Source organism: Parasteatoda tepidariorum, chromosome 11, assembly GCF_982258835.1.
Source record: "Parasteatoda tepidariorum strain Cologne lab strain chromosome 11, Ptep-v5.0, whole genome shotgun sequence".
NCBI lineage: Eukaryota > Metazoa > Arthropoda > Arachnida > Araneae > Theridiidae > Parasteatoda > Parasteatoda tepidariorum.
Window position 1 is genome coordinate 73089365 of NC_141765.1, and position 25464 is coordinate 73114828.

The 25464-nt window shown below is 32.2% G+C and overlaps 1 protein-coding gene across 1 annotated transcript; it reads right to left on the reverse strand.

Annotated features, from left to right (window-relative positions):
• Positions 1-21681: 21681 nt before the first annotated feature.
• Positions 21682-25412, reverse strand: LOC139427102 (protein CFDP2-like). The gene is made up of 2 exons (XM_087154505.1): positions 25384-25412; positions 21682-22390 (listed from the first exon to the last, which is right to left on the reverse strand). The coding sequence occupies exons 1-2, from the start codon at positions 25410-25412 to the stop codon at positions 21682-21684; spliced, it is 738 nt and encodes a 245-aa protein (XP_087010631.1).
• Between the last annotated feature and the right edge of the window lie 52 nt (positions 25413-25464).

Consider the following 25464-nt stretch of genomic DNA (forward strand, 5'->3'; position numbering starts at 1 on the left):
ACGACTCAATCTGTAACTCCCTTTAATATTAACTTATAATTTTCAAACTCTGCTAGAAATTAGAGTTTTATATAACAAACAATCGTATCCAATTAAATTTTTATACGCTTATTAGGGGGCACATAATGGGCCAAAATAGATTTTGTTAATTAACCGGAGGGAAGTTATTTAAGCTATATATTCGTGGAAGCAACGTGTGAGTCGTGGTGTGGTTGTTAGCGCCATGGGTAAAGAAGTTTGTAGACTCGGTGGGCAGGTGTTCGGTCCTGGTCACGGATTAAATTTAAATTTTTTTTTCTATTTACTTTATTTTATTTTTTAAAATTTATTTTTCGATATTTCAACGTGAATAAAGTGTTATATATATAAAAATAATTATTTTTCTTTTGCAAAGAGGGAATAATAGCTGAAAAACGGATAAATTTCGACTCCGGAGCTGCGCACACGACTGATTCCGTAACTCTCTTTCATATAAACTTATAATTTTCAAACTCTGCCAGAAATTAAAGTTTTAAATAACAAACAATCGTACCAAAGTAAATTTTTATACGCTAATTAGGGGGCACATAATGGGACAAAATAGATTTTGTTAATTAACCGGAAGGAAGTTCTTTAAGCTATATATTCGTGGAAGCAACGTTAGAGTCGTGGTGTGGTTGTTAGCGCCATGGATAAAGAAGTTTGTAGACTCGGTGGTCAGAGAATCGGTCCTGGTCACGGATTAATTTTTAATTTTTGTTTCCATTTACTTTATTTTATTTTTTAAAATTTATTGTTCGATATTTCAACGTGAATAAAGTGTTATATATATAAAAATAAATATTTTTCTTTTGCAAAGAGGGAATAATAGCTGAAAAACGGAAAAATTTCGACACCGGAGCTACGCACACGACTCAATTCGTAACTCCCTTTAATATTAACTTATAATTTTTAAACTCTGCCAGAAATTAGAGTTTTATATACCAAACAATCGTACCAAGATAAATTTTTATACGCTAATTAGGAGGCACATAATGTTCCAAAATAGATTTCGTTAATTACCCGGAAGGAAGTTCTTTAAGCTATATATTCGTGGAAGCAACGTGTGAGTCGTGGTGTGGTTGTTAGCGCCATGGGTAAAGAAGTTTGTAGACTCGGTGGTCGGGGGTTCGGTCCTGGTCACGGAGTAATTTTTAATTTTTGTTTTCTACTTACTTTATTTCATTTTTTAAAATTTATTTTTCGATATTTCAACGTGAATAAAGTGTTATATATATAAAAATAATTATTTTTCTTTGGCAAAGAGGGAATAATAGCTGAAGAACGGATAAATTTCGACTCCGGAGCTACGTACACGACTCAATCCGTAACTCCCTTTAATATTAACTTAAAATTTTCAAACTCTGCCAGAAATTAGAGTTTTAAATGACAAACAATCGTACCAAAGTAAATTTTTATACGCTAATTAGGGGGCACATAATGGGCCAAAATAGATTTTGTTAATTAACCGGAAGGAAGTTCTTTAAGCTACATATTCGTGGAAGCAACGTGTGAGTCATGGTGTGGTTGTTAGCGCCATGGGTAAAGAAGTTTGTAGTCTCGGTGGTCAGGTGTTGAGTCCTGGTCACGGATTAAATTTTAATTTTTGTTCTATTTACTTTATTTTATTTTTTAAAATTTATTTTTCGATATTTCAACGTGAATAAAGTGTTATATATATAAAAAAATAATTATTTTTCTTTGGCAAAGAGGGAATAATAGCTGAAAAGCGGATAAATTTCGACTCCGGAGCTACGCACACGACAGACTCCGTAACTCCCTTTAATATTAACTTATAATTTTCAAACTCAGCCAAAAATTACAGTTTTTAAAACCAAACAATCGCACCAAAGTAAATTTTTATTCGCTTATTAGGGGGCACATAATGGGCCAAAATAGATTTTGTTAATTAACCGGAAGGAAGTTCTTTAAGCTATCTATTCGTGGAAGCAAAAGTGTGAGTCATGGTTAGGTTGTTAGCGGCATGGGTAAAGAAGTTTGTAGACTTGGTGGTCAGGGGATCGGTCCTGGTCACGGATTAATTTTTAATTTTTGTTTCCATTTACTTTATTTTATTTTTTAAAATTTATTTTTCGATATTTCAACGTGAATAAAGTGTTATATATATAAAAATAATTATTTTTCTTTTTCAAAGAGGGAATAATAGCTGAAAAACTGATAAATTTCGACTCCGGAGCTACGCACACGACTGACTCCATAACTCCCTTTAATATTAACTTATAATTTTCAAACTCAGCCACAAATTAGAGTTTTATGTACCAAACAATCGTACCAAAGGAAATTTTTATACACTAATTAGGGAGCGAAAAATGGGCCAAAATAGATTTTGTTAATTAACCGGAAGGAAGTTTCGTGGAAGCAACGTGTGAGTCGCGGTGTGGTTGTTAGCGCCATGATTAAAGACGTTTATGGACTCGGTGGACAGGGGTTCAGTTCGGTCACGGATTAATTTCTATTTTTTGTTTCTATTTACTTTATTTTATTTTGTAAAATTTATTTTTCGATATTTCAACGTGAATAAAGTGTTATATATATAAAAATAATTATTTTTCTTCTGCAAAGAGGGAATAATAGCTGAAAAACGGATAAATTTCGACTCCGGAGCTACGCGCACGACTGACTCCGTAACTCCCTTTAATATTAACTTATAATTTTCAAACTCTGCCACAAATTAGAGTTTTAAATACCAAACAATCGTAAAAAAGTAAATTTTTATACGCTAATTAGGGGGCACATAATGGGCCAAAATAGATTTTGTTAATTAACCGGAAGTAAGTTCTTTAAGCTATATATTCGAGGAAGCAACGTGTGAGTCGTGGTGTGGTTGTTAGCGCCATGGAAAGTTTGTAGACTCGGTGGTCAGGTGTTCGGTACTGGTCACGGATACATTTTTAATTTTTTTTTCTATTTACTTTATTTTATTTTTTAAAATTTATTTTTCGATATTTCAACGTGAATAAAGTGTAATATATACATAAAAATAATTATTTTTTCTTTGGGAAAGAGGGAATAATAGCTGAAAAGCGGATAATTTTCGACTCTTTAGCTACGCACACGACTCAATCCGTAATTCCCTTTATTATTAACTTATAATTTTTAAACTCTGCCAGAAATTAGAGTTTTAAATACCAAACAATCGTACCAAAGTAAATTTTTTTACGCTAATTAGGGGGCACATAATGGGCCAAAATAGATTTTGTTAATTAACCGGAAAGAAGTTCTTTAAGCTATATAGTCGTGGAAGCAACGTGTGAGTCGTGGTGTGGTTGTTAGCGCCATGGGTAAAGAAGTTTGAAGACTCGGTGGTCAGGGGTTCGGTCCTGGTCATGGATTAATTTTTAATTTTTGTTTCTATTTACTTTATTTTATTTTTTAAAATTTATTTTTCGATATTTCAACTTGAATAAAGTGTTATATATATAAAAATAATTATTTTTCTTCTGCAAAGAGGGAATAATAGCTGAAAAACGGATAAATTTCGACTCCGGAGCTACGCACACGACTGACTCCGTAACTCCCTTTAATATTAACTTATAATTTTCAAACTCTGCCACAAATTAGAGTTTTAAATACCAAACAATCGTACCAAAGTAAATTTTTATACGCTAATTAGGGGGCACATAATGGGCCAAAATAGATTTTGTTAATTAACCGGAAGTAAGTTCTTTAAGCTATATATTCGAGGAAGCAACGTGTGAGTCGTGGTGTGGTTGTTAGCGCCATGGAAAGTTTGTAGACTCGGTGGTCAGGTGTTCGGTCCTGGTCACGGATACATTTTTAATTTTTTTTTCTATTTACTTTATTTTATTTTTTAAAATTTATTTTTCGATATTTCAACGTGAATAAAGTGTAATATATACATAAAAATAATTATTTTTTCTTTGGGAAAGAGGGAATAATAGCTGAAAAGCGGATAAATTTCGACTCTTTAGCTACGCACACGACTCAATCCGTAATTCCCTTTATTATTAACTTATAATTTTTAAACTCTGCCAGAAATTAGAGTTTTAAATACCAAACAATCGTACCAAAGTAAATTTTTTTACGCTAATTAGGGGGCACATAATGGGCCAAAATAGATTTTGTTAATTAACCGGAAAGAAGTTCTTTAAGCTATATAGTCGTGGAAGCAACGTGTGAGTCGTGGTGTGGTTGTTAGCGCCATGGGTAAAGAAGTTTGTAGACTCGGTGGTCAGGGGTTCGGTCCTGGTCATGGATTAATTTTTAATTTTTGTTTCTATTTACTTTATTTTATTTTTTAAAATTTATTTTTCGATATTTCAACGTGAATAAAGTGTTATATATACATAAAAATAATTTTTTTTTTCTTTGGGAAAGAGGGAATAAGAGCTGAAAAACGGATAAATTTCGACTCCGGAGCTACGCACACGACTCAATCCGTAACTCCCTTTAATATTAACTTATAATTTTTAAACTCTGCTAGCAATTAGAGTTTTATATACCAAACAATCGTTCCAAAGTAGATTTTTATACGCTAATTAGGGGGCACACAATGGGCCAAAATAGATTTTGTTAATTAACCGGAAGGAAGTTCTTTAAGCTATATATTCGTGGAAGCAACGTGTGAGTCGTGGTGAGGTTGTTAACGGCATGGAAAGTTTGTAGACTCGGTGGTCAAGTGTTCGGTCCTGGTCACGGATTATTTTTTAATTTTTTTTTTTTATTTACTTTATTTTATTTTTTAAAATTTATATTCGATATTTCAACGTGAATAAAGTGTTATATATATAAAAATAATTATTTTTCTTTGGCAAAGAGGGAATAATAGCTGAAAAACGGATAAATTTCGACTTCGGAGCTACGCACACGACTGACTCCGTAACTGCCTTTAATTTTGACTTATAATTTACAAACTCTGCCAGAAATTAGAGTTTTAAATACCAAACAATCGTATCAAAGTAAATTTTTATACGCTAATTAGGGGGCAAATAATGGGAAGAAATAAATTTTGTTAATTAACCGGAAGGAAGTTCTTTAAGCTATCTATTCGTGGAAGCAAAAGTGTGAGTCATGGTGTGGTTGTTAGCGGCATGGGTAAAGAAGTTTGTAGACTTGGTGGTCAGGGGATCGGTCCTGGTCACGGATTAATTTTTAATTTTTGTTTCCATTTACATTATTTTATTTTTTAAAATTTATTTTTCGATATTTCAACGTGAATAAAGTGTTATATATATAAAAATAATTATTTTTCTTTTTCAAAGAGGGAATAATAGCTGAAAAACTGATAAATTTCGACTCCGGAGCTACGCACACGACTGACTCCATAACTCCCTTTAATATTAACTTATAATTTTCAAACTCAGCCACAAATTAGAGTTTTATGTACCAAACAATCGTACCAAAGGAAATTTTTATACACTAATTAGGGAGCGAAAAATGGGCCAAAATAGATTTTGTTAATTAACCGGAAGGAAGTTTCGTGGAAGCAACGTGTGAGTCGCGGTGTGGTTGTTAGCGCCATGATTAAAGACGTTTATGGACTCGGTGGACAGGGGTTCAGTTCGGTCACGGATTAATTTTTAATTTTTGTTTCTATTTACTTTATTTTATTTTGTAAAATTTATTTTTCGATATTTCAACGTGAATAAAGTGTTATATATATAAAAATAATTATTTTTCTTCTGCAAAGAGGGAATAATAGCTGAAAAACGGATAAATTTCGACTCCGGAGCTACGCGCAAGACTGACTCCGTAACTCCCTTTAATATTAACTTATAATTTTCAAACTCTGCCACAAATTAGAGTTTTGAATACCAAACAATCGTACCAAAGTAAATTTTTATACGCTAATTAGGGGGCACATAATGGGCCAAAATAGATTTTGTTAATTAACCGGAAGTAAGTTCTTTAAGCTATATATTCGAGGAAGCAACGTGTGAGTCGTGGTGTGGTTGTTAGCGCCATGGAAAGTTTGTAGACTCGGTGGTCAGGTGTTCGGTACTGGTCACGGATACATTTTTAATTTTTTTTTCTATTTACTTTATTTTATTTTTTAAAATTTTTTTTTCGATATTTCAACGTGAATAAAGTGTAATATATACATAAAAATAATTATTTTTTCTTTGGTAAAGAGGGAATAATAGCTGAAAAGCGGATAATTTTCGACTCTTTAGCTACGCACACGACTCAATCCGTAATTCCCTTTATTATTAACTTATAATTTTTAAACTCTGCCAGAAATTAGAGTTTTAAATACCAAACAATCGTACCAAAGTAAATTTTTTTACGCTAATTAGGGGGCACATAATGGGCCAAAATAGATTTTGTTAATTAACCGGAAAGAAGTTCTTTAAGCTATATAGTCGTGGAAGCAACGTGTGAGTCGTGGTGTGGTTGTTAGCGCCATGGGTAAAGAAGTTTGTAGACTCGGTGGTCAGGGGTTCGGTCCTGGTCATGGATTAATTTTTAATTTTTGTTTCTATTTACTTTATTTTATTTTTTAAAATTTATTTTTCGATATTTCAACGTGAATAAAGTGTTATATATACATAAAAATAATTTTTTTTTTCTTTGGGAAAGAGGGAATAAGAGCTGAAAAACGGATAAATTTCGACTCCGGAGCTACGCACACGACTCAATCCGTAACTCCCTTTAATATTAACTTATAATTTTTAAACTCTGCTAGCAATTAGAGTTTTATATACCAAACAATCGTTCCAAAGTAGATTTTTATACGCTAATTAGGGGGCACACAATGGGCCAAAATAGATTTTGTTAATTAACCGGAAGGAAGTTCTTTAAGCTATATATTCGTGGAAGCAACGTGTGATTCGTGGTGTGGTTGTTAGCGCCATGGGTAAAGAAGTTTGAAGACTCGGTGGTCAGGGGTTCGGTCCTGGTCATGGATTAATTTTTAATTTTTGTTTCTATTTACTTTATTTTATTTTTTAAAATTTATTTTTCGATATTTCAACTTGAATAAAGTGTTATATATATAAAAATAATTATTTTTCTTCTGCAAAGAGGGAATAATAGCTGAAAAACGGATAAATTTCGACTCCGGAGCTACGCACACGACTGACTCCGTAACTCCCTTTAATATTAACTTATAATTTTCAAACTCTGCCACAAATTAGAGTTTTAAATACCAAACAATCGTACCAAAGTAAATTTTTATACGCTAATTAGGGGGCACATAATGGGCCAAAATAGATTTTGTTAATTAACCGGAAGTAAGTTCTTTAAGCTATATATTCGAGGAAGCAACGTGTGAGTCGTGGTGTGGTTGTTAGCGCCATGGAAAGTTTGTAGACTCGGTGGTCAGGTGTTCGGTCCTGGTCACGGATACATTTTTAATTTTTTTTTCTATTTACTTTATTTTATTTTTTAAAATTTATTTTTCGATATTTCAACGTGAATAAAGTGTAATATATACATAAAAATAATTATTTTTTCTTTGGGAAAGAGGGAATAATAGCTGAAAAGCGGATAAATTTCGACTCTTTAGCTACGCACACGACTCAATCCGTAATTCCCTTTATTATTAACTTATAATTTTTAAACTCTGCCAGAAATTAGAGTTTTAAATACCAAACAATCGTACCAAAGTAAATTTTTTTACGCTAATTAGGGGGCACATAATGGGCCAAAATAGATTTTGTTAATTAACCGGAAAGAAGTTCTTTAAGCTATATAGTCGTGGAAGCAACGTGTGAGTCGTGGTGTGGTTGTTAGCGCCATGGGTAAAGAAGTTTGTAGACTCGGTGGTCAGGGGTTCGGTCCTGGTCATGGATTAATTTTTAATTTTTGTTTCTATTTACTTTATTTTATTTTTTAAAATTTATTTTTCGATATTTCAACGTGAATAAAGTGTTATATATACATAAAAATAATTTTTTTTTTCTTTGGGAAAGAGGGAATAAGAGCTGAAAAACGGATAAATTTCGACTCCGGAGCTACGCACACGACTCAATCCGTAACTCCCTTTAATATTAACTTATAATTTTTAAACTCTGCTAGCAATTAGAGTTTTATATACCAAACAATCGTTCCAAAGTAGATTTTTATACGCTAATTAGGGGGCACACAATGGGCCAAAATAGATTTTGTTAATTAACCGGAAGGAAATTCTTTAAGCTATATATTCGTGGAAGCAACGTGTGAGTCGTGGTGAGGTTGTTAACGGCATGGAAAGTTTTTAGACTCGGTGTCAGGTGTTCGGTCCTGGTCACGGATTAATTTTTAATTTTTTTTTCTATTTACTTTATTTTATTTTTTAAAATTTATTTTTCGATATTTCAACGTGAATAAAGTGTTATATATATAAAAAAATAATTATTTTTCTTTGGCAAAGAGGGAATAATAGCTGAAAAGCGGATAAATTTCGACTCCGGAGCTACGCACACGACAGACTCCGTAACTCCCTTTAATATTAACTTATAATTTTCAAACTCAGCCAAAAATTACAGTTTTTAAAACCAAACAATCGTACCAAAGTAAATTTTTATTCGCTTATTAGGGGGCACATAATGGGCCAAAATAGATTTTGTTAATTAACCGGAAATAAGTTCTTTAAGCTATATATTCGAGGAAGCAACGTGTGAGTCGTGGTGTGGTTGTTAGCGCCATGGAAAGTTTGTAGACTCGGTGGTCAAGTGTTCGGTCCTGGTCACGGATTATTTTTTAATTTTTTTTTCTATTTACTTTATTTTATTTTTTAAAATTTATTTTTCGATATTTCAACGTGAATAAAGTGTTATATATATAAAAATAATTATTTTTCTTTGGCAAAGAGGGAATAATAGCTGAAAAACGGATAAATTTCGACTTCGGAGCTACGCACACGACTGACTCCGTAACTGCCTTTAATTTTGACTTATAATTTACAAACTCTGCCAGAAATTAGAGTTTTAAATACCAAACAATCGTATCAAAGTAAATTTTTATACGCTAATTAGGGGGCAAATAATGGGCCGAAATAGATTTTGTTAATTAACCGGAAGGAAGTTCTTTAAGCTACATATTCGTGGAAGCAAAAGTGTGAGTCATGGTGTGGTTGTTAGCGGCATGGGTAAAGAAGTTTGTAGACTTGGTGGTCAGGGGATCGGTCCTGGTCACGGATTAATTTTTAATTTTTGTTTCCATTTACTTTATTTTATTTTTTAAAATTTATTTTTCGATATTTCAACGTGAATAAAGTGTTATATATAGAAAAATAATTATTTTTCTTTGGCAAAGAGGGAATAATAGCTGAAAAACGGATAAATTTCGACTCCGAAGCTACGCACACGACTCAATCCGTAACTCCCTTTAATATTAATTTATAATTTTTAAACTCTGCCAGAAATTAGAGTTTTATATACCAAACAATCGTTCCAAAGTAGATTTTTATACGCTAATTAGGGGGCACACAATGGGCCAAAATAGATTTTGTTATTTAACCGGAAGGAAGTTCTTTAAGCTATATATTCGTGGAAGCAACGTATGAGTCGTGGTGAGGTTGTTAACGGCATGGAAAGTTTTTAGACTCGGTGTCAGGTGTTCGGTCCTGGTCACGGATTAATTTTTAATTTTTTTTTCTATTTACTTTATTTTATTTTTTAAAATTTATTTTTCGATATTTCAACGTGAATAAAGTGTTATATATATAAAAAAATAATTATTTTTCTTTGGCAAAGAGGGAATAATAGCTGAAAAGCGGATAAATTTCGACTCCGGAGCTACGCACACGACAGACTCCGTAACTCCCTTTAATATTAACTTATAATTTTCAAACTCAGCCAAAAATTACAGTTTTTAAAACCAAACAATCGTACCAAAGTAAATTTTTATTCGCTTATTAGGGGGCACATAATGGGCCAAAATAGATTTTGTTAATTAACCGGAAATAAGTTCTTTAAGCTATATATTCGAGGAAGCAACGTGTGAGTCGTGGTGTGGTTGTTAGCGCCATGGAAAGTTTGTAGACTCGGTGGTCAAGTGTTCGGTCCTGGTCACGGATTATTTTTTAATTTTTTTTTCTATTTACTTTATTTTATTTTTTAAAATTTATTTTTCGATATTTCAACGTGAATAAAGTGTTATATATATAAAAATAATTATTTTTCTTTGGCAAAGAGGGAATAATAGCTGAAAAACGGATAAATTTCGACTTCGGAGCTACGCACACGACTGACTCCGTAACTGCCTTTAATTTTGACTTATAATTTACAAACTCTGCCAGAAATTAGAGTTTTAAATACCAAACAATCGTATCAAAGTAAATTTTTATACGCTAATTAGGGGGCAAATAATGGGCCGAAATAGATTTTGTTAATTAACCGGAAGGAAGTTCTTTAAGCTATATATTCGTGGAAGCAAAAGTGTGAGTCATGGTGTGGTTGTTAGCGGCATGGGTAAAGAAGTTTGTAGACTTGGTGGTCAGGGGATCGGTCCTGGTCACGGATTAATTTTTAATTTTTGTTTCCATTTACTTTATTTTATTTTTTAAAATTTATTTTTCGATATTTCAACGTGAATAAAGTGTTATATATAGAAAAATAATTATTTTTCTTTGGCAAAGAGGGAATAATAGCTGAAAAACGGATAAATTTCGACTCCGAAGCTACGCACACGACTCAATCCGTAACTCCCTTTAATATTAATTTATAATTTTTAAACTCTGCCAGAAATTAGAGTTTTATATACCAAACAATCGTACCAAAATAAATTTTTATACGCTAATTAGGGGGCACACAATGGGCCAAAATAGATTTTGTTAATTAACCGGACGGAAGTTCTCTAAGCTATATATTCGTGGAAGCAACGTGTGAGTCGTGGTGTGGTTGTTAGCGAGATGGGTAAAAAAATTTGTAGACTCGGTGGTCAGGAGTTCGGCCCTAGTCACGGATTAATTTTTAATTTAGTGACTCAAATATGTGATCTCAAATATGCTAATTAATTAGTGCAGGCGATTTTTTAATTTTCGAAATTAATCACAAAAATGTGTTTTCTCTGAATAAACATACCTTTTTTCCGACGGATTCAGATTTTGAACCCCCAAAATTTAGAGGGTAGCCACATTCTGGGGAATATTGTCCCTATAGTTTGATCATGAGGGGGGTCCAAAGTTTGGATGCTTCTATCTTAATTTTACATTTTGCATATTTCACCATACATAGAGACCTTTTTAAGCGAGTTAAAAAAATTTTGATCATAATTTTAAAATTCGTTTATCCAAAGATAATTGCATGCAGAAAACAAACTTTAGTAAATATTTATTATTTTTTATTACGCTATTAAATAATAGCTGGAAAATTTTTCAATTATAAGGCAGACAACTTTTTATACAATTTTTATGTACATAATTTTACATGGCAAAATGCAAAATCGAGCTAAATCTATCGAATTGTTTCTGTGTATAGTTAAAATTCGATTTCTCCGAAACTATTCAACCGATTATGCTCAAATTTTACATTTTGTCATGTGAAATTACATATTTTAAAAGGATGTAAAAATTTAAATTTTCAATTCTTCAATTAAAATTTTGTCACTGCTGTAAAAGATTTTCTCGAAAAAGTTCTTTAAGCAGGTATGTATATGTTCAACCATTCCTGAAATTTTGCAGCAGTTTTTTCGTGTCACGAATTTTTCTATTCAATATCGGCAAAACATTGTTGAAAATAAGAATTTAAAATGAAAAGAATGTAAAAGGAACTAATAAAAAGAAAAACAAGTTTTTCTATAGGTCTGTTTAATATACGTGTTTAATATACGTCTGTTTAATATAAGTCTGTTTAATATACAAATATACGTCTAAAATACATAAAATTAAAATGGAAAAGCGATAAATAAAATTTTAAACGAAGTTCTTTTAAAAACTAGAAAAACTTCTATTATCCTTATTGTACCAAAACTTTGAGGCAATGCTTAATGTTCAAACTTCAATATTCTTATTCAATTAAAAATAATAACAAAAATAAAAGAAAATAAGAAAATAAAAGAAAATAAAAAAATAAAAGAAAATAAAAAAATAAAAGAAAATAAAAAAATAAAAGAAAATAAAAAAATAAAAGAAAATAAAAAAATAAAAGAAAATAAATTTAACTTTTGAAAATTATTGTAAGCCCCAGATTCTCCTCTCTCTCAAAATACTTTCTTAAAAACTGCTGCTTACGTAATGCGCAACTTTGCACTAATATTACGGCTTCTGATCATTTACACTTTTGGAGTTTACTTGCTTGATAATAGTTTAAAATTGAAGTTTCTTAATGATATTCTGTTTTATTGTTCCAAGTTTAAGATATTTCCCTGTTTTGATATAGAAAGTAGGTGCACGGTTTAATTGCATTTCATTTGCCTTATTAAGTATTTAATTTACGCATTGTTATTTGTTTTTTTAAGATTATCAATTAATATTAACTTAATTTAAAACTTAAATTTATGCTTGGAACGGCCTTACCCATAGGACATTAAACGGTTATTATGCTCCCTTCTTAATTTCAGTAAGTTTCAAGCTAACACTGAAACTATAATTTAAATTTAATTATCAATACTTTAATTTATTACTATTATTACTATTTTACCTTAATTATTATTTTTTTTTTTGGATGTATGAGTTGCCGATAGATTCAAGTAAATAGCATTTACATTACATTTATAGTTATTATAAAAAATGGAAATTAGCACTAACGTTAGTTAGATTTACATTAATACCAAAATATAGCTCAACAAATAAAAATAATATTTCAGAAATTGAAGATTTTTCCATATTAAAAAGTTTTATGAGGCTCCAGACTACTTATCAAGATTTTAAAATAGAAACTGTGTATTACTATAATTTGATTCTGATTTTTGCCAAACGTAGCATTTATAATATTTTCTTAACCCACTTTCGAGTGCATCTATGGCTAGAAGATTGTACTTGCAATTTCGGTAACTTTCCGATTAGCTTAAGCAATTTTAATTTCAAGACAGGAAAATATATGTTTTATTCGTTTTTTAATCACCATAAGTAGAATTGATTGCTTATAGGAATAATTGGGATTCATTTTGAAATTGGAATTCATTTGAGAAATTTGATCTCTATAATTGATCAAAAATCGTCGAATACTGTCAAGTTTCGAATAATGTCCATAAAAAAAGTTTGTGACCAGTTCTAAGACACCCTAGTTCAGTTTGTTTCAGGCGATAGTTCGGGTTCAACATGGAAGATCACGTGATCGATTGTAGCGGCTCATGGGTACTAATTGATGGATTGCTTCTACCACAAAATTTTCGGAACTTGAATGTAGTTTAAAAATTGATTCGGCTTCATATTTATGTATAGTGCGAAACAAAATTACTCGGCTTAAATAACTTTCTATCTAATATATAAATTTTTTACGTCTTGAGTCTCAATTTTTTTTTTTTTTTGTTCGAGGACATAATCTTGTACATGCTAATTAATTTATACAAACGATATTTTAAGTTACAAAACCAGAAAAAAAAAAAAAAAAAAAAAAAAAACGATTTTTTTTTTTTCTTCGATGGATTTGAATTTTCGATCCTCAACATATGGAAGGTAGTCAATATTTTAAAAGTTTTCCAGCCTGAAAATATTGCCAAAGTTGTTTAGGCAGGAAAGCGATTTAATGTTTAGATCTCTTAATGCTAACAAAACCTTTTGAGCATTTCGCTAGATTTGAAAAACTTTTTTAAGCGAATCATGAAGTTTTTGCACACTATTATAAAATTCGTTCATCCAAAGATAATTCTATGCAAAAAATAACCTTAAATAAATATTTTTTTTTTTTTTATTTGCTAATTGTCGAAAACACTTTGCATTGCAAAATATAGAAAAAAAATTTCATAATTTTTACGAAAGTAATTTTAAAGGCAAAATCAGAAATTTGAATGAAATCGGACTACTAGTCTCCAATTAGTCCAATTTTAAAAAAAGTCATTTATGTAAAATTCTATTTCTGAAGAACTCTTCGATTGATTTCATTCAAATTTTAAATTTGCTTTAAAAGTTATACAAGGCGAACTTTGCAAAAAGGAATTTTAGCATTAAGTGATTCAAACTTTCTACCGCTCTCCTTCATAAACTGTTGATACCATATTTTGCAGTCTCCTGTTTTAAGGGTCTAGGAGCTGAATTCCTCATAAAGTTAGACATTCAAACAACTAAGATCGAGTAGTAGTATGTACATTAAAGTCCGATCAATAGATAAAATATTTTCAGGGGTTTCCCTTTTTTGCGCCCTGTTTATGCATAAATGCATACATCGTTATTACATAGCACATGAATACATGCGTACATATATTGAACATAAATTGTGTATATACGTACAAACATACGGGAGTACAAATATACCCACATTTACATAGATACATACATACATTATATGTACATTCATATAAAGTATGTGTGTCCCGCAGTGGACTGATCGTTAAGACACGGTTCCCAGCAGATCACCGAAGTCAAGCATCACTGGCTACGGTCAGTGTGCGGATGGGTGACCGCTTGGATCAGTCTGCGTAGGGCCCGAGAGTGTGCGGTATTGGTCCTCGTTAAACTGTTCTACCGTAAAGTGCTCAACTTCGCGTGTAGGTCGTCGGGCTACCGAAGCGGGGGTGCCATCCCCTCTGCAGAGGATCAAAATTGTGATGGCATATCTTCGGATCATCCTCAGGGGAGTTTCCTCGGGGGAGTGCGACGTTAATTAACTACAACAACAACAATAAAGTATGTGTGTATCTACATATATGTGATTTAACGTACATGAGATTATGCATACTTATATGTACTACTTAAAGTATATATACGTATGTACGATACACATAAAATAAATGGTCCATTCTAAATAACTTTTCATCTAATGATCGTATCTTCACATTCAAGGACTCAATCTTAAAGGTTCGAGAGGATGACATATATGCTAATTAATTTGTGCCCACGATATTTTAAGTTATGAGATCAGACACAAAAACATACTTTCTCTGAACAAACATCCTGTTTTATGGTGTTACTTGGGTTTTTGTCTCTCAAATTATAGGGATGGCCGCAATCTGGAAAAAAATAATCCCAATAGTTGTAGTCAGAAGAGCGGTTCCCTTAATGTTAATATTTTTTACGTATGAGACCACATCTTGAGAGCATCTTAAGTGAATTGAAAAAATTTTTGCTCTCAATAAAAAAATTCATTTGTCAAAAGCTAATTCCGTGCAAAATATAAATTTTAGTCAAAATAATCATTTTTTATTATTTTATTCAATGATAGTCTAAAAAATTTTGAATTTAAGTTAAACAATTTTAAATGGCAAAGCGCAAAATTTGAACGAAATCAATCGAATAGCTCTTAAAAATGCGACTTTTTCAAAATTCAATTTTTCAGGAACTATTCGATCCATTTTACTCAAATGTTGTATTTTGCCATTTAAAATTTCCTACTTTAAAATGTTATAAAAAATTGTATACTTAATAATCAAAAAATTTCGGCTATTACAAAATAAAATTTAAAAAAAGTAAATATTTACTGAAAGTTATATTTTGCAAAGAATTATCTTTGGATAAACGAAATTTATATTTGTATGCAAAATAACTTTAATTCGTTTTAAAAGTTCTCAAGACATGGTGAAATACGCAAAAAGTAAAATTAACATTAAGGAGTCTAAGTTTTGGATTCAGACCTCACTATTGGGACGATTTATTTCGGATTGCGAATACCCGTTGGACGGCTCTTTTGACCAACCTATTATTAGGACCATATTTCCCAGAGTGCGGCTACCCCCTATATTTTGTGGGTCAGAAATGTGCATCCGTCGAGAAAAGGTAGGTTTTTCAGAGATAGTACGTTTTATTTTTGTCTAATTTCATAACTTAAAATATGGTTTGCATTAATTAATTAACATATTTGAGATCCTTCCCTTAAGATTGAGTTCAAAAACGTAAATATCCGATTATTAGATCAACTCGCAGCAGAGTGAACTTTAAGACACGGTTCCCAGTAGAACACCGAAGTCAAGAATCACTGGCTACGGTCAGTGTGTGGATGGGTGATCACTTTGATCAACCTACAAAGGAACCAAAGGTGTGCGGTATCTATCCTAATTAAGCTTTTCCACCATTAAGAGCTCGACTTCAAGCGCAGGTCGTCAAGGAGGAGATCCATTCCCTCTGCAGAGGATCAAAATTGTGTTGACATGTCTTCGGATCATCCTCAAGAATGTTTCCCAACTCTACACCATTAGCCCAATGTTCATCGTTAGTACGACATAGACCAGTGATTCTCAACCACTGTGCCGCGGCACTTTTGTGTGCCGCCAAATTCTTAAAATGTGCCGCCAAATATTAGAAATGATGCAATAAAAATTATAATGCTTTTTTTTATCATGAGTAAAGTTTAAAATAAAGAAAAGTGTATATATATATACTTTTTATAATTTTCCCACGCTTTAACAGCGTGATAGCATCTTCGTCGGCGATTTTATTGTCTCTGACAATCTTAAAATAAGATGGAAGTGTTTAACACACAATTTTAAAAAATGTTGTAAGAGCTGATCATTAAAGTAAGCTATGCAATTAGTAAGCAAACTAACAAAGAATAACTAAAAAACAAATTAACAAAGGATAATTAACAAAAATTAAGCTAACAATTAATAATTAGCAAAAAAACTGGTCAACAAGAAATAAAAAAAAACAGTTAATAATTATAGAAAACAAGCTAACAATTAATAACTAGCAAAAAAATAAATAACTGTTACTAACTAATAAAAAATTGGTCGAAAGAAATAATTAATCCCTTAATAAATGTGATTTTGTAGTGCATATTATTTTATTCCACATTCAAAATTATTATCACAAACTATTTAACACAGTGTAAAATAGGTAATTAAACAACTTTTAATCTAATTTTTTCATTGTGTGCCGTCAAATTTCGAAATCGTTAAAAGTGTGCCGCAACGAAAAAAAGGTTGAGAATCACTGACATAGACCAACAAAAACAACCGATCATTAGATCAAAAAGTTTTCAGAGTGCTCTGCTTTTTGTTTTCAACAAGTAATTTATTCATTCTACGTCCATATGACATACAATGCACTCACGTGTGCATGTACTATATGCATGTACTGTCTAATAACAATGTTATTCATACAACGATATTTAAAGTAGCCACAGATATATAATTATATACTGCGTGTGTATGCATGTATTTTTATTTATACGTGTGCATGCACCTGTATACATATAATGTAGGCATGTATTCCTGTACGTACAATATGTATGTACATACAATTCATATGTATATGCATAAAATTTCATTCAATATACGCAAGTACGCACTCAAAAATTTCCTCTTATTTTTCAGAGAAAGGAGCCTATCTGACGAGGAAGTCATTTATTTGAATGAAGATTGTTTCGCTAATTCCTTCATGTTAAATATGTTACGTATTCACTGGTGGTTATTATACCTATAATATCATTTGTTTATGTATTGACGAAATAGTTGATTTAATTGTGGTATATCTGTTTTGTATTATTCACTAATGGTTATTATACAGATAATATTTTTATACATTAACAAAATACCTAATATAATTATGGCATATCTGATTTGTACAAATGCACTTGTCATATACTAATTGTTATGATAATCATAATATTTATTTGTTGTTGTGCATTAAAAAATATGTTTGGAATTTCTACATTCATTAAACGATTTTTTTTTAAAAAAATATTTTGTTATCATTAAATTTTCTACATTTATCATATCATGCATATTAAGTAAGAGATAATTAATCAGTTGCATTTTATTTATTTTGACAAAAGAAGATATTTCATGTTAATTTTCTTTGATATACAAAAAACTGAACACTTTTGACTCATCAAAATTTCCCACACCGCATAAATTTATGAATAAGAAAGAAGAAAATACGCAGACCCTCTTTGAGTATTACATTGTTTGTTTGTTTGTTTTGTTCATTTACGTCGCACTAGAGCTGCTCATTGGGCTATTGGCGACGGTCTGGGAAACATCCCTGAGGATGATCCGAAGACATGCCATCACAATTTTGATCCTCTGCAGAGGGGATGGCACCCCCGCTTCGGTAGCCCAACGACCTGCACGCGAAGTCGAGCACTTTACGGTAGCACAGTTTAACGAGGACCAATACCGCACACCTCGGTCCCTACGCAGACTGATCCAAGTGGGTCACCCACCCGCACACTGACCGCAGCCAGTGATGCTTGACTTCGGTGATCTGCTGGGAACCGTGACTTAACGATCAGTCAACTGCGGGACTTCAGTATTAAATATGTTCTATTTATTTTTTGTTTTTATAAATCAAATCGGTAAATAAAATAAAAAATTTCATATTAAACGATATTTTAACTTGTAAATCATTAAGTTCCTACAGCAAAGTAAGTCAGACTGATAAAAAATGACTATTTTTCCCAAAATAATCAAGCAAAATTGATGGAAGGGAGAATTTTCCTCGGACTGGGAAAGCTATAAGAAGTAAAATATAAAACAAATAATGAAACGGTCCGTCATACAATCGTGGGAGAAATGACATCACGTTCAGAATGACGTTTTAGCTGACGTACGCTATCAATAGCATTAAATTGTATTGTCAATGAAAATCTTATGACAGGGTAGATTTTAGCTGAGCATACGAAAACGCTGCAAACGGAAACCTTATAATTATGTAGATTTAAGATGATTTTCATCGTAGAACTAGCTCTATTCAAGGTTTTTTTTCCCGCTTGAAAACCCTAAGACAACCTCGTTTTAAGGTAGTTATGTTGAAGGTTGTTTTCCAAGGTTTTGGATTAGGGTAATGTGCGTAGAATAGAGCAGATTGTCGCAGACCTCATTTTAAGGTTAGAAGGTTTACACGTAAACCGTGTAAAAAATCCTTTTTAAGTTTACATGAAAAGATTTTTGTTGTGTTGAAAAAACCTTATATTGCTATCTGGGATGTTATGCTTGCGAGGCGATGTGTGAGCAGGCTTAATATTCCAGGAAGTTTGATTATTGTGATTTGTAGTCCCGCAGTGGACCGATCGTTAAGACACTGTTCCTATAAGATCACAGAAGGCAAGCATCACTGGCTGAGGCCAGTGCAAGCGTGAGTGGGTGACCACTTGGATCAATCTGCGTAGGGACCGAAGATGGGCGGTATTGGTCCTCGTTGAACTGTTCTACAGTAAAGTGATCTACTTCGTGTGCAGGTCGTCGGGCTACCGGAGCGGGGTGCCATCCCCTCTGCGGAGGATCAGAATTGTGATGGCATGTCTTCGAATCATCCTCGGGGATGTTTCTCAGACCGTCTCCAATAGCCCATTGCGCAGCTCTAGTGCGACGTAAATGAACTACAACTACAACAATATTGTGATTTGTGTTTAAATTTAAGCTCAATTTTAGCATTCATGAGAGTTTTCTATAATTTATAAATTATAACAGATCGTGAGCCTGAAACAAATTTGACAAAATCAATATCACAGCATAAAAAAGTGTAAGGTTATAGCCATGTTTTAGTGTTAACCCTTGTTTGGCTATAATAGCGTAAAACATCACCGTTTGATATTTTTTGCGTTGCATCATAGCATGCTTGCGAAGTCTTCCAAATTCATTTGCTATTTGTATATTTAAGATACAAATAGAAAGAATGCGTTATGGATGGTGTTTTCTACGCTACGGTACACTGCAAGCTCTTTACCGCCTATACTTCCGGGTTAATGGTTCCGGTGTATTTTGGTTAGAGTGACATTCATCAGCATTGACACGACAGCCCTTTGTGAGCCTGGGCCTTCCTCAGAAGCTTTTCCCATTCTGCCCTTCTCCCAGCAATTGATTTCCAGTTTTTTACTTTCAGGGTGGCAAAATCCTCATCCACACAGTCTTTCGGTCTCTTTTTGGGCCTTCCTCTTGACCTTTTATTGGAGGGGATTGCATTAAAGACTCTTAATGCTGTTCGTTCTGGGATCACTCTCACTGCGTGCCCGGCCCATCTCATTCTACTTAGTTTAATAGATTTAATGATATCATCACTATTAAAGATCTTATATATTTCAAAATTATATCTTTTTTTCCAGTTGTTGTTATCGAGGATAGTGCCAAAAATGGTTCGTAGGACCTTCCTTTAGAAGGTTGCTAATGACTTCTCTTCCCTTTTTGTTAAAGTCCATGTCTCTGAAGCATAAGTCAAAACTGACTTGATTAATACCTTATAAAGTAAAATCTTCGTCTATCTTTTTATAAAGTGAGATTTCAATAATGATCTTAAACCATAGAAGCAGCGATTGGCTGCGATTATTCTTTTTCTGATTTCAGGATTGATCTCATTTTGATAGTTTATTTCTGATCCTAGATAAGTAAAAATTTTTACAGATTCAAATTTAAAATAATCTATTTCAAACAATTTAGGGATGGTTTCTATTCTACCACAATACATATAGTTTGTTTTCTCCACGTTCACTCCTACGTTCACTCCTACTCCTAGCTGATTTTTCCAGTGACAAAAAATTTTCACTCAGTGCAGTCCTAGATCATGCGATGATATCTACATCATCGGCGTATGCCAAAATCTGCTCTTATTTATTAAATATAGTACCTGTAGTATTTATGCCAGCATCTCTAATAACTTTTTCTAAGGCTATGTTAAACAGAAGAGATGCTAATGCATCTCCCTGTCTAACTCCATTATAAATTTCAAAAGAAGTAGATAGTTCCCCCTGAATTCGAACCTTTGAAATGATTTCAGTGAGTGTGAGCATTACAAGTCTGATTAATTTTGATGGAATATTAAAATCAGATAGGGTCTTCAATAGCTCAGTCCTATTTATACTGTCATATGCCGCCTTAAAATCCACAAATAAATTATGGGTCTTTATTCCAGATTCTCTACATTTCTCCAAAGTTTGTCGTAAGGTGAAGATTTGGTCTACTGTGAATCTTCTTTCGCGGAAGCCACTCTGATAATCACCAATGACGCTATCTACAATGGGAGACAACCGTTCAAATAGGATATTTGAGAAGACCTTATAGGCAAGGCATAACAGACTTATTCCTCTATAATTGTGACAGTCCAATACATCCCCTTTTTAATGTATTGGACATAGAATACTCAACTTCCATTCAGTAGGTAATATCTCTCTCTCCCAACTAGATAGAATAATTTTCCAGATGTTGTTTACAATAGCGTTCCCGCCGTATTTTAAAATTTCAACTGAGATATAATCTGGTCCTGCCGCTTTATTACATTTCAACTTGTTGATAGCGTGTTGTACTTCTTTCAGGGTTGGAGTGTCAACCAGTGTATCATTAATATTGTTGACTGTCATAAAATTTAATTCACTTGACTCGTTGGAGTTAAGTAAATGGTCAAAGTGTTCAACCCATCTATCCATAATTTTATTTCTCTCATTAACAATAGTTCCATTTTCATCTTTACAAAGAGAAATCCTAGGTTTAAATTCTCTTCTTCTCTCATTGATGACTCTATAAAAAGCTTTGCTTTCATGGTTAGTCCTGAGAGATTCGACTTCTTTGAATTGGTTCTCCCTGTAAGCTTTCTTTTTTCCTTTATGTATTTTATTTTCCTCTCTGCACGCGCTCCTGTATTCCTCAATTGATCCTCTCGTAAATTTTCTGTTAAGCATATTTTTATAAGCTTTATTTCTTCTTTTATTGACCATTCTACACTCTTCATCAAACCAGTCAATTCTTATTGATCTTTTTTTCCTGCCCAGCAGCTCTTGCACTGTTGAAAGTATAGAATCTTTTACTAGTTTGACATTCCCTATTTAATTCATCACAATCCTCTTTCGCATTAAGCTTTGTTGAGAGTTGAGTTTGAAATTCCTTGCGAACCTTAGGATTGTTCAACTTTTCAAAATTAAATTTTATAGAATTGACCTTTCTTGCCTTCCTCACCATTGAGATCATTTCCTTTAACTTACAGATCACTAAATAATGATCAGAATTTAGGTTTGCTCCTCTGTGAGTTTTTACGTCTAGAAGACTTGTTTGATACCTAGAGCTAATTAGTATATGGTCAATCTGATTTCCGTATGATCCATCAGGGGATCTCCAAGTTGTTTTATGAATGTTCTTATGTTGAAAAAAAGTGCTTCCAATTATCATATCATGAGAGGCAGCGAAACTAATAAGCCTGACTCCATTATCATTTGAGACATCGTGTAAACTATAGTTTCCCGAAACTGGTCTAAATTCTTCCTCACGACCAACTTTAAAGTTGAAATCACCCATGATGATCTTCACGTCTTGTCTAGGGCATAAGCCCCAGAGGCGATCTAACTCATCATAAAAATTATCTTTCTCCTCATCATCTCCTTCTTCAATCGGTGCATATACATTAATGATGGAATAGTTGGCAAAACTTCCTTTTAAGTGCAATAGACAGAATCTAGGGGAGATAGCTTGGAAATCAATAACCAAATAACTGAGTTTTTTTTAAATTTAAGATGAAGTCAGTTTCATATAAATGTTTTGTTTTGTGACAACTCTAAAAAGGCATGTGTCGTCTTCTCTTTTCCAAGACTCCACTGCCAGTCCAGCGCATTTCCTGTATGGCCAACAAACCCAATCTATATGAGTCCATTTCCTCGATCAGCAATTGCAGATTTTTACTCTGATAGAGAGTGCTTATATTCCAGCATCCAAATCTCATTTCCTTTGATCGTTTTCTGTTCAAATTCCGTGAAGGCAGCCCGGCATTTACTTCTTTGGATTTCGAAACAGGTTGGTTTTCACGGGGTGGGATTGTTAGCCCCACGCCCAACCCCCTACCAGGAGGACCAGTCCCCAGATATAATCCCCAGGAGCAGGGTACCCGGCCATACCCCCGAGCACTGGGTACCTATTTTAGTCACCTCTTACGACATGCATGAGCTACATTGGGACTATTCTTTCACACCCGGTCACCACACGGGTGTTAGGTGACATTAATAATTATATTACTTTTATAAACGTTCATTTTGTTATTTTTTGATGCAGTTCGCTTATTTTTCGAGGTGTATTTCTTTTTTTACAAATATTTTTGCTTTGTTTTCTATAATAAATATTTTTATAAAATAAATATTTTTTATATAATGAATAGTATTCGCGATCGCAACGAACTATAGGGGGCGTTGTTGTATGAGACTAATGCCTGCGATTTCTATATGAACAGCCATTCATTTACTCTAGAGACGTCTTTAATGTAGCGTGTAGCATTGCAACGTTCCTTTTTTATCGTGGCTAATTAAATTTAAAAAGAAAAATGTTTAATATCCTTTCTTATGCAAACGAAAACAAAATGGTATCTCTTTTTTTTAGAGAAGGAACATCCAAAACACATAGGAAAAATATTTGCGCATAAGCAGAAAAAAATATGTATATTCTTATAAGAGTTGAAACCTAAAGCCCGAAAAATAGTTTTACTAAATTTAATGATATAACATGAAAGGCCTATTTAAACTTAACATTCCATAGTTTTAAGAATCATATTACTTCAAAAATTAAAATGAACAAAAAGTATACATAAGCCTCATAATTTTATGAAATTTAATTTAGTAAAAAAGGTTTTTTGACAATTTTTATTAAAAAATTTCAAGTTTCAATGAAAATCATTATTTAGAAACTAAAAAACGTAAAATAAAGAATGCTTACGATACAAAGCAAAAAGGAAAAACCCAATTCTGAAAATTCCTTACATTAAAATATACAACTTTCATGTTTTTTCTTTTTTGATACATAATCGGACGCAGAAAACCATTCTATAGAAAACTATCATTTAAATCAAATAAGAAAAAAATTACTTTAAAGTAAAATTTTTATTTTATAAAAATTAACACTTACCTGCTTTATAAATCAGAAGAACTCCAAAATGATTTGTTCTTCGATTTTTGTTACCATTTTTTAGTGCTATGAAAATGCGTCTTTGGGATTTGCCAAAAATAGAACAAGATGCAATTTTATTTTTTCAGGAGCGAAATATTTTGCCTATTGTCCACCGAAATCCGATAAACTACTTTGATTTTAAATAAAGTGTTTTATTTTATGATTTGTTGCAAAAATTTTGGTGTAGATTGGTGGCACTTAAAAACCGCCAAATCTGTAGTTGCGGTGGCGTTATTACGTAAGTACCGAATCATATTACTTCAAACATTAGAATATGCAAGAAGTATACATTAGCACATAATTTTATACCATTTAATTTTTCAAAACAGTTATTTTAACAACAATTTTTATCAAAAAATTATAAACTAAAAAAAGGACAATAAAGAATTCTTAGGATAAAAAAAAACGATTTTAAAAATTCCTCATATTGAAATAAGAGACTTCCATATTGTTTCTCTTTTCATTCTTATAGTTCTTAATCAGACGTAAAAAAGCATTCTGTAGAGAACTATTATCAAATAAGAAAAGAAAAATTTTACAAGCTAATTTTTTATTATTAAAATCATGACACTTACCTTCTTTATAAATCCGCGGAATTCCAAATGAAATGTTCTTCGTTTGAAAGTTTTATTTTCAAATAATATGTACATAGATTATCCCTTTATTACTTTTAGATAACATACCACACATCAAAATTTTATAATTGTAAGATCTCGATATGAATTTGAATATGTAGCTTAAAAACAGAACAGCTGAATTCTAGTTGAAATTATCTATTCTTTCAAAACTAAAAAATACTTACCAAGAAAACGATAAAAAATTTATTAATCATCAGCACAAATGACACTATTTCAAGTAATTTGGATGATTCTTTATTGTTGTTTTCCGAATTATATAGATACAGAAATATATACCGTTCTATAACAAAGAAGAATATTCTATAACAATTGCTGTTCTTGACGTTCTGAATTCACATTTATTTATTGGAATGACGAAAGCAATGTTAACTTCAGTTTAATTTGTAATGAATTGAAGACAGAAGAAATGCATTTTACCTTAAAACACACATCTGTAACAGTATGCGATAGCGAAATCGGAAGTTATCAGTTGCAAGTTTGTTGATAATAGACGTTGAAAATTATTGAGGAATTTTCTTCAAATGTTTGGCGTGTTCTGTTTCTGAAAGATTTGACAATTTTCTGGACAGTTTTCTTCAAGTTTTTCGGCTTTTTCCTTAGGGAAATTTTGCTTCTTATTTCGTGCAAAGAAAATGGCGACCGACTCTGCCAGTGATTCTGATGGAACTGAATGAAAACGTGATAAATTAATGTCTGATATTTACAGGCTCCCGCTAGAGGGCGTAATCGAGCGTTGCGATCGCGAATTATATAATAACTTTTTTCATGGAAAAAAAAAACATAAATTTTTTTTTATTTATGGAAAATGAAATAGAAATAATTTTTCTCTCGAAATGTTGGGTTCTAACTCTTCAAATATTGAGAGGTCCGGACCCCTCACACTTCCTCTCCCCCAGTTGCGATGTACATGATTTACGCCACAGCTAACTACTAAAGCGAGGCGAAAGCACTGACTGACGAC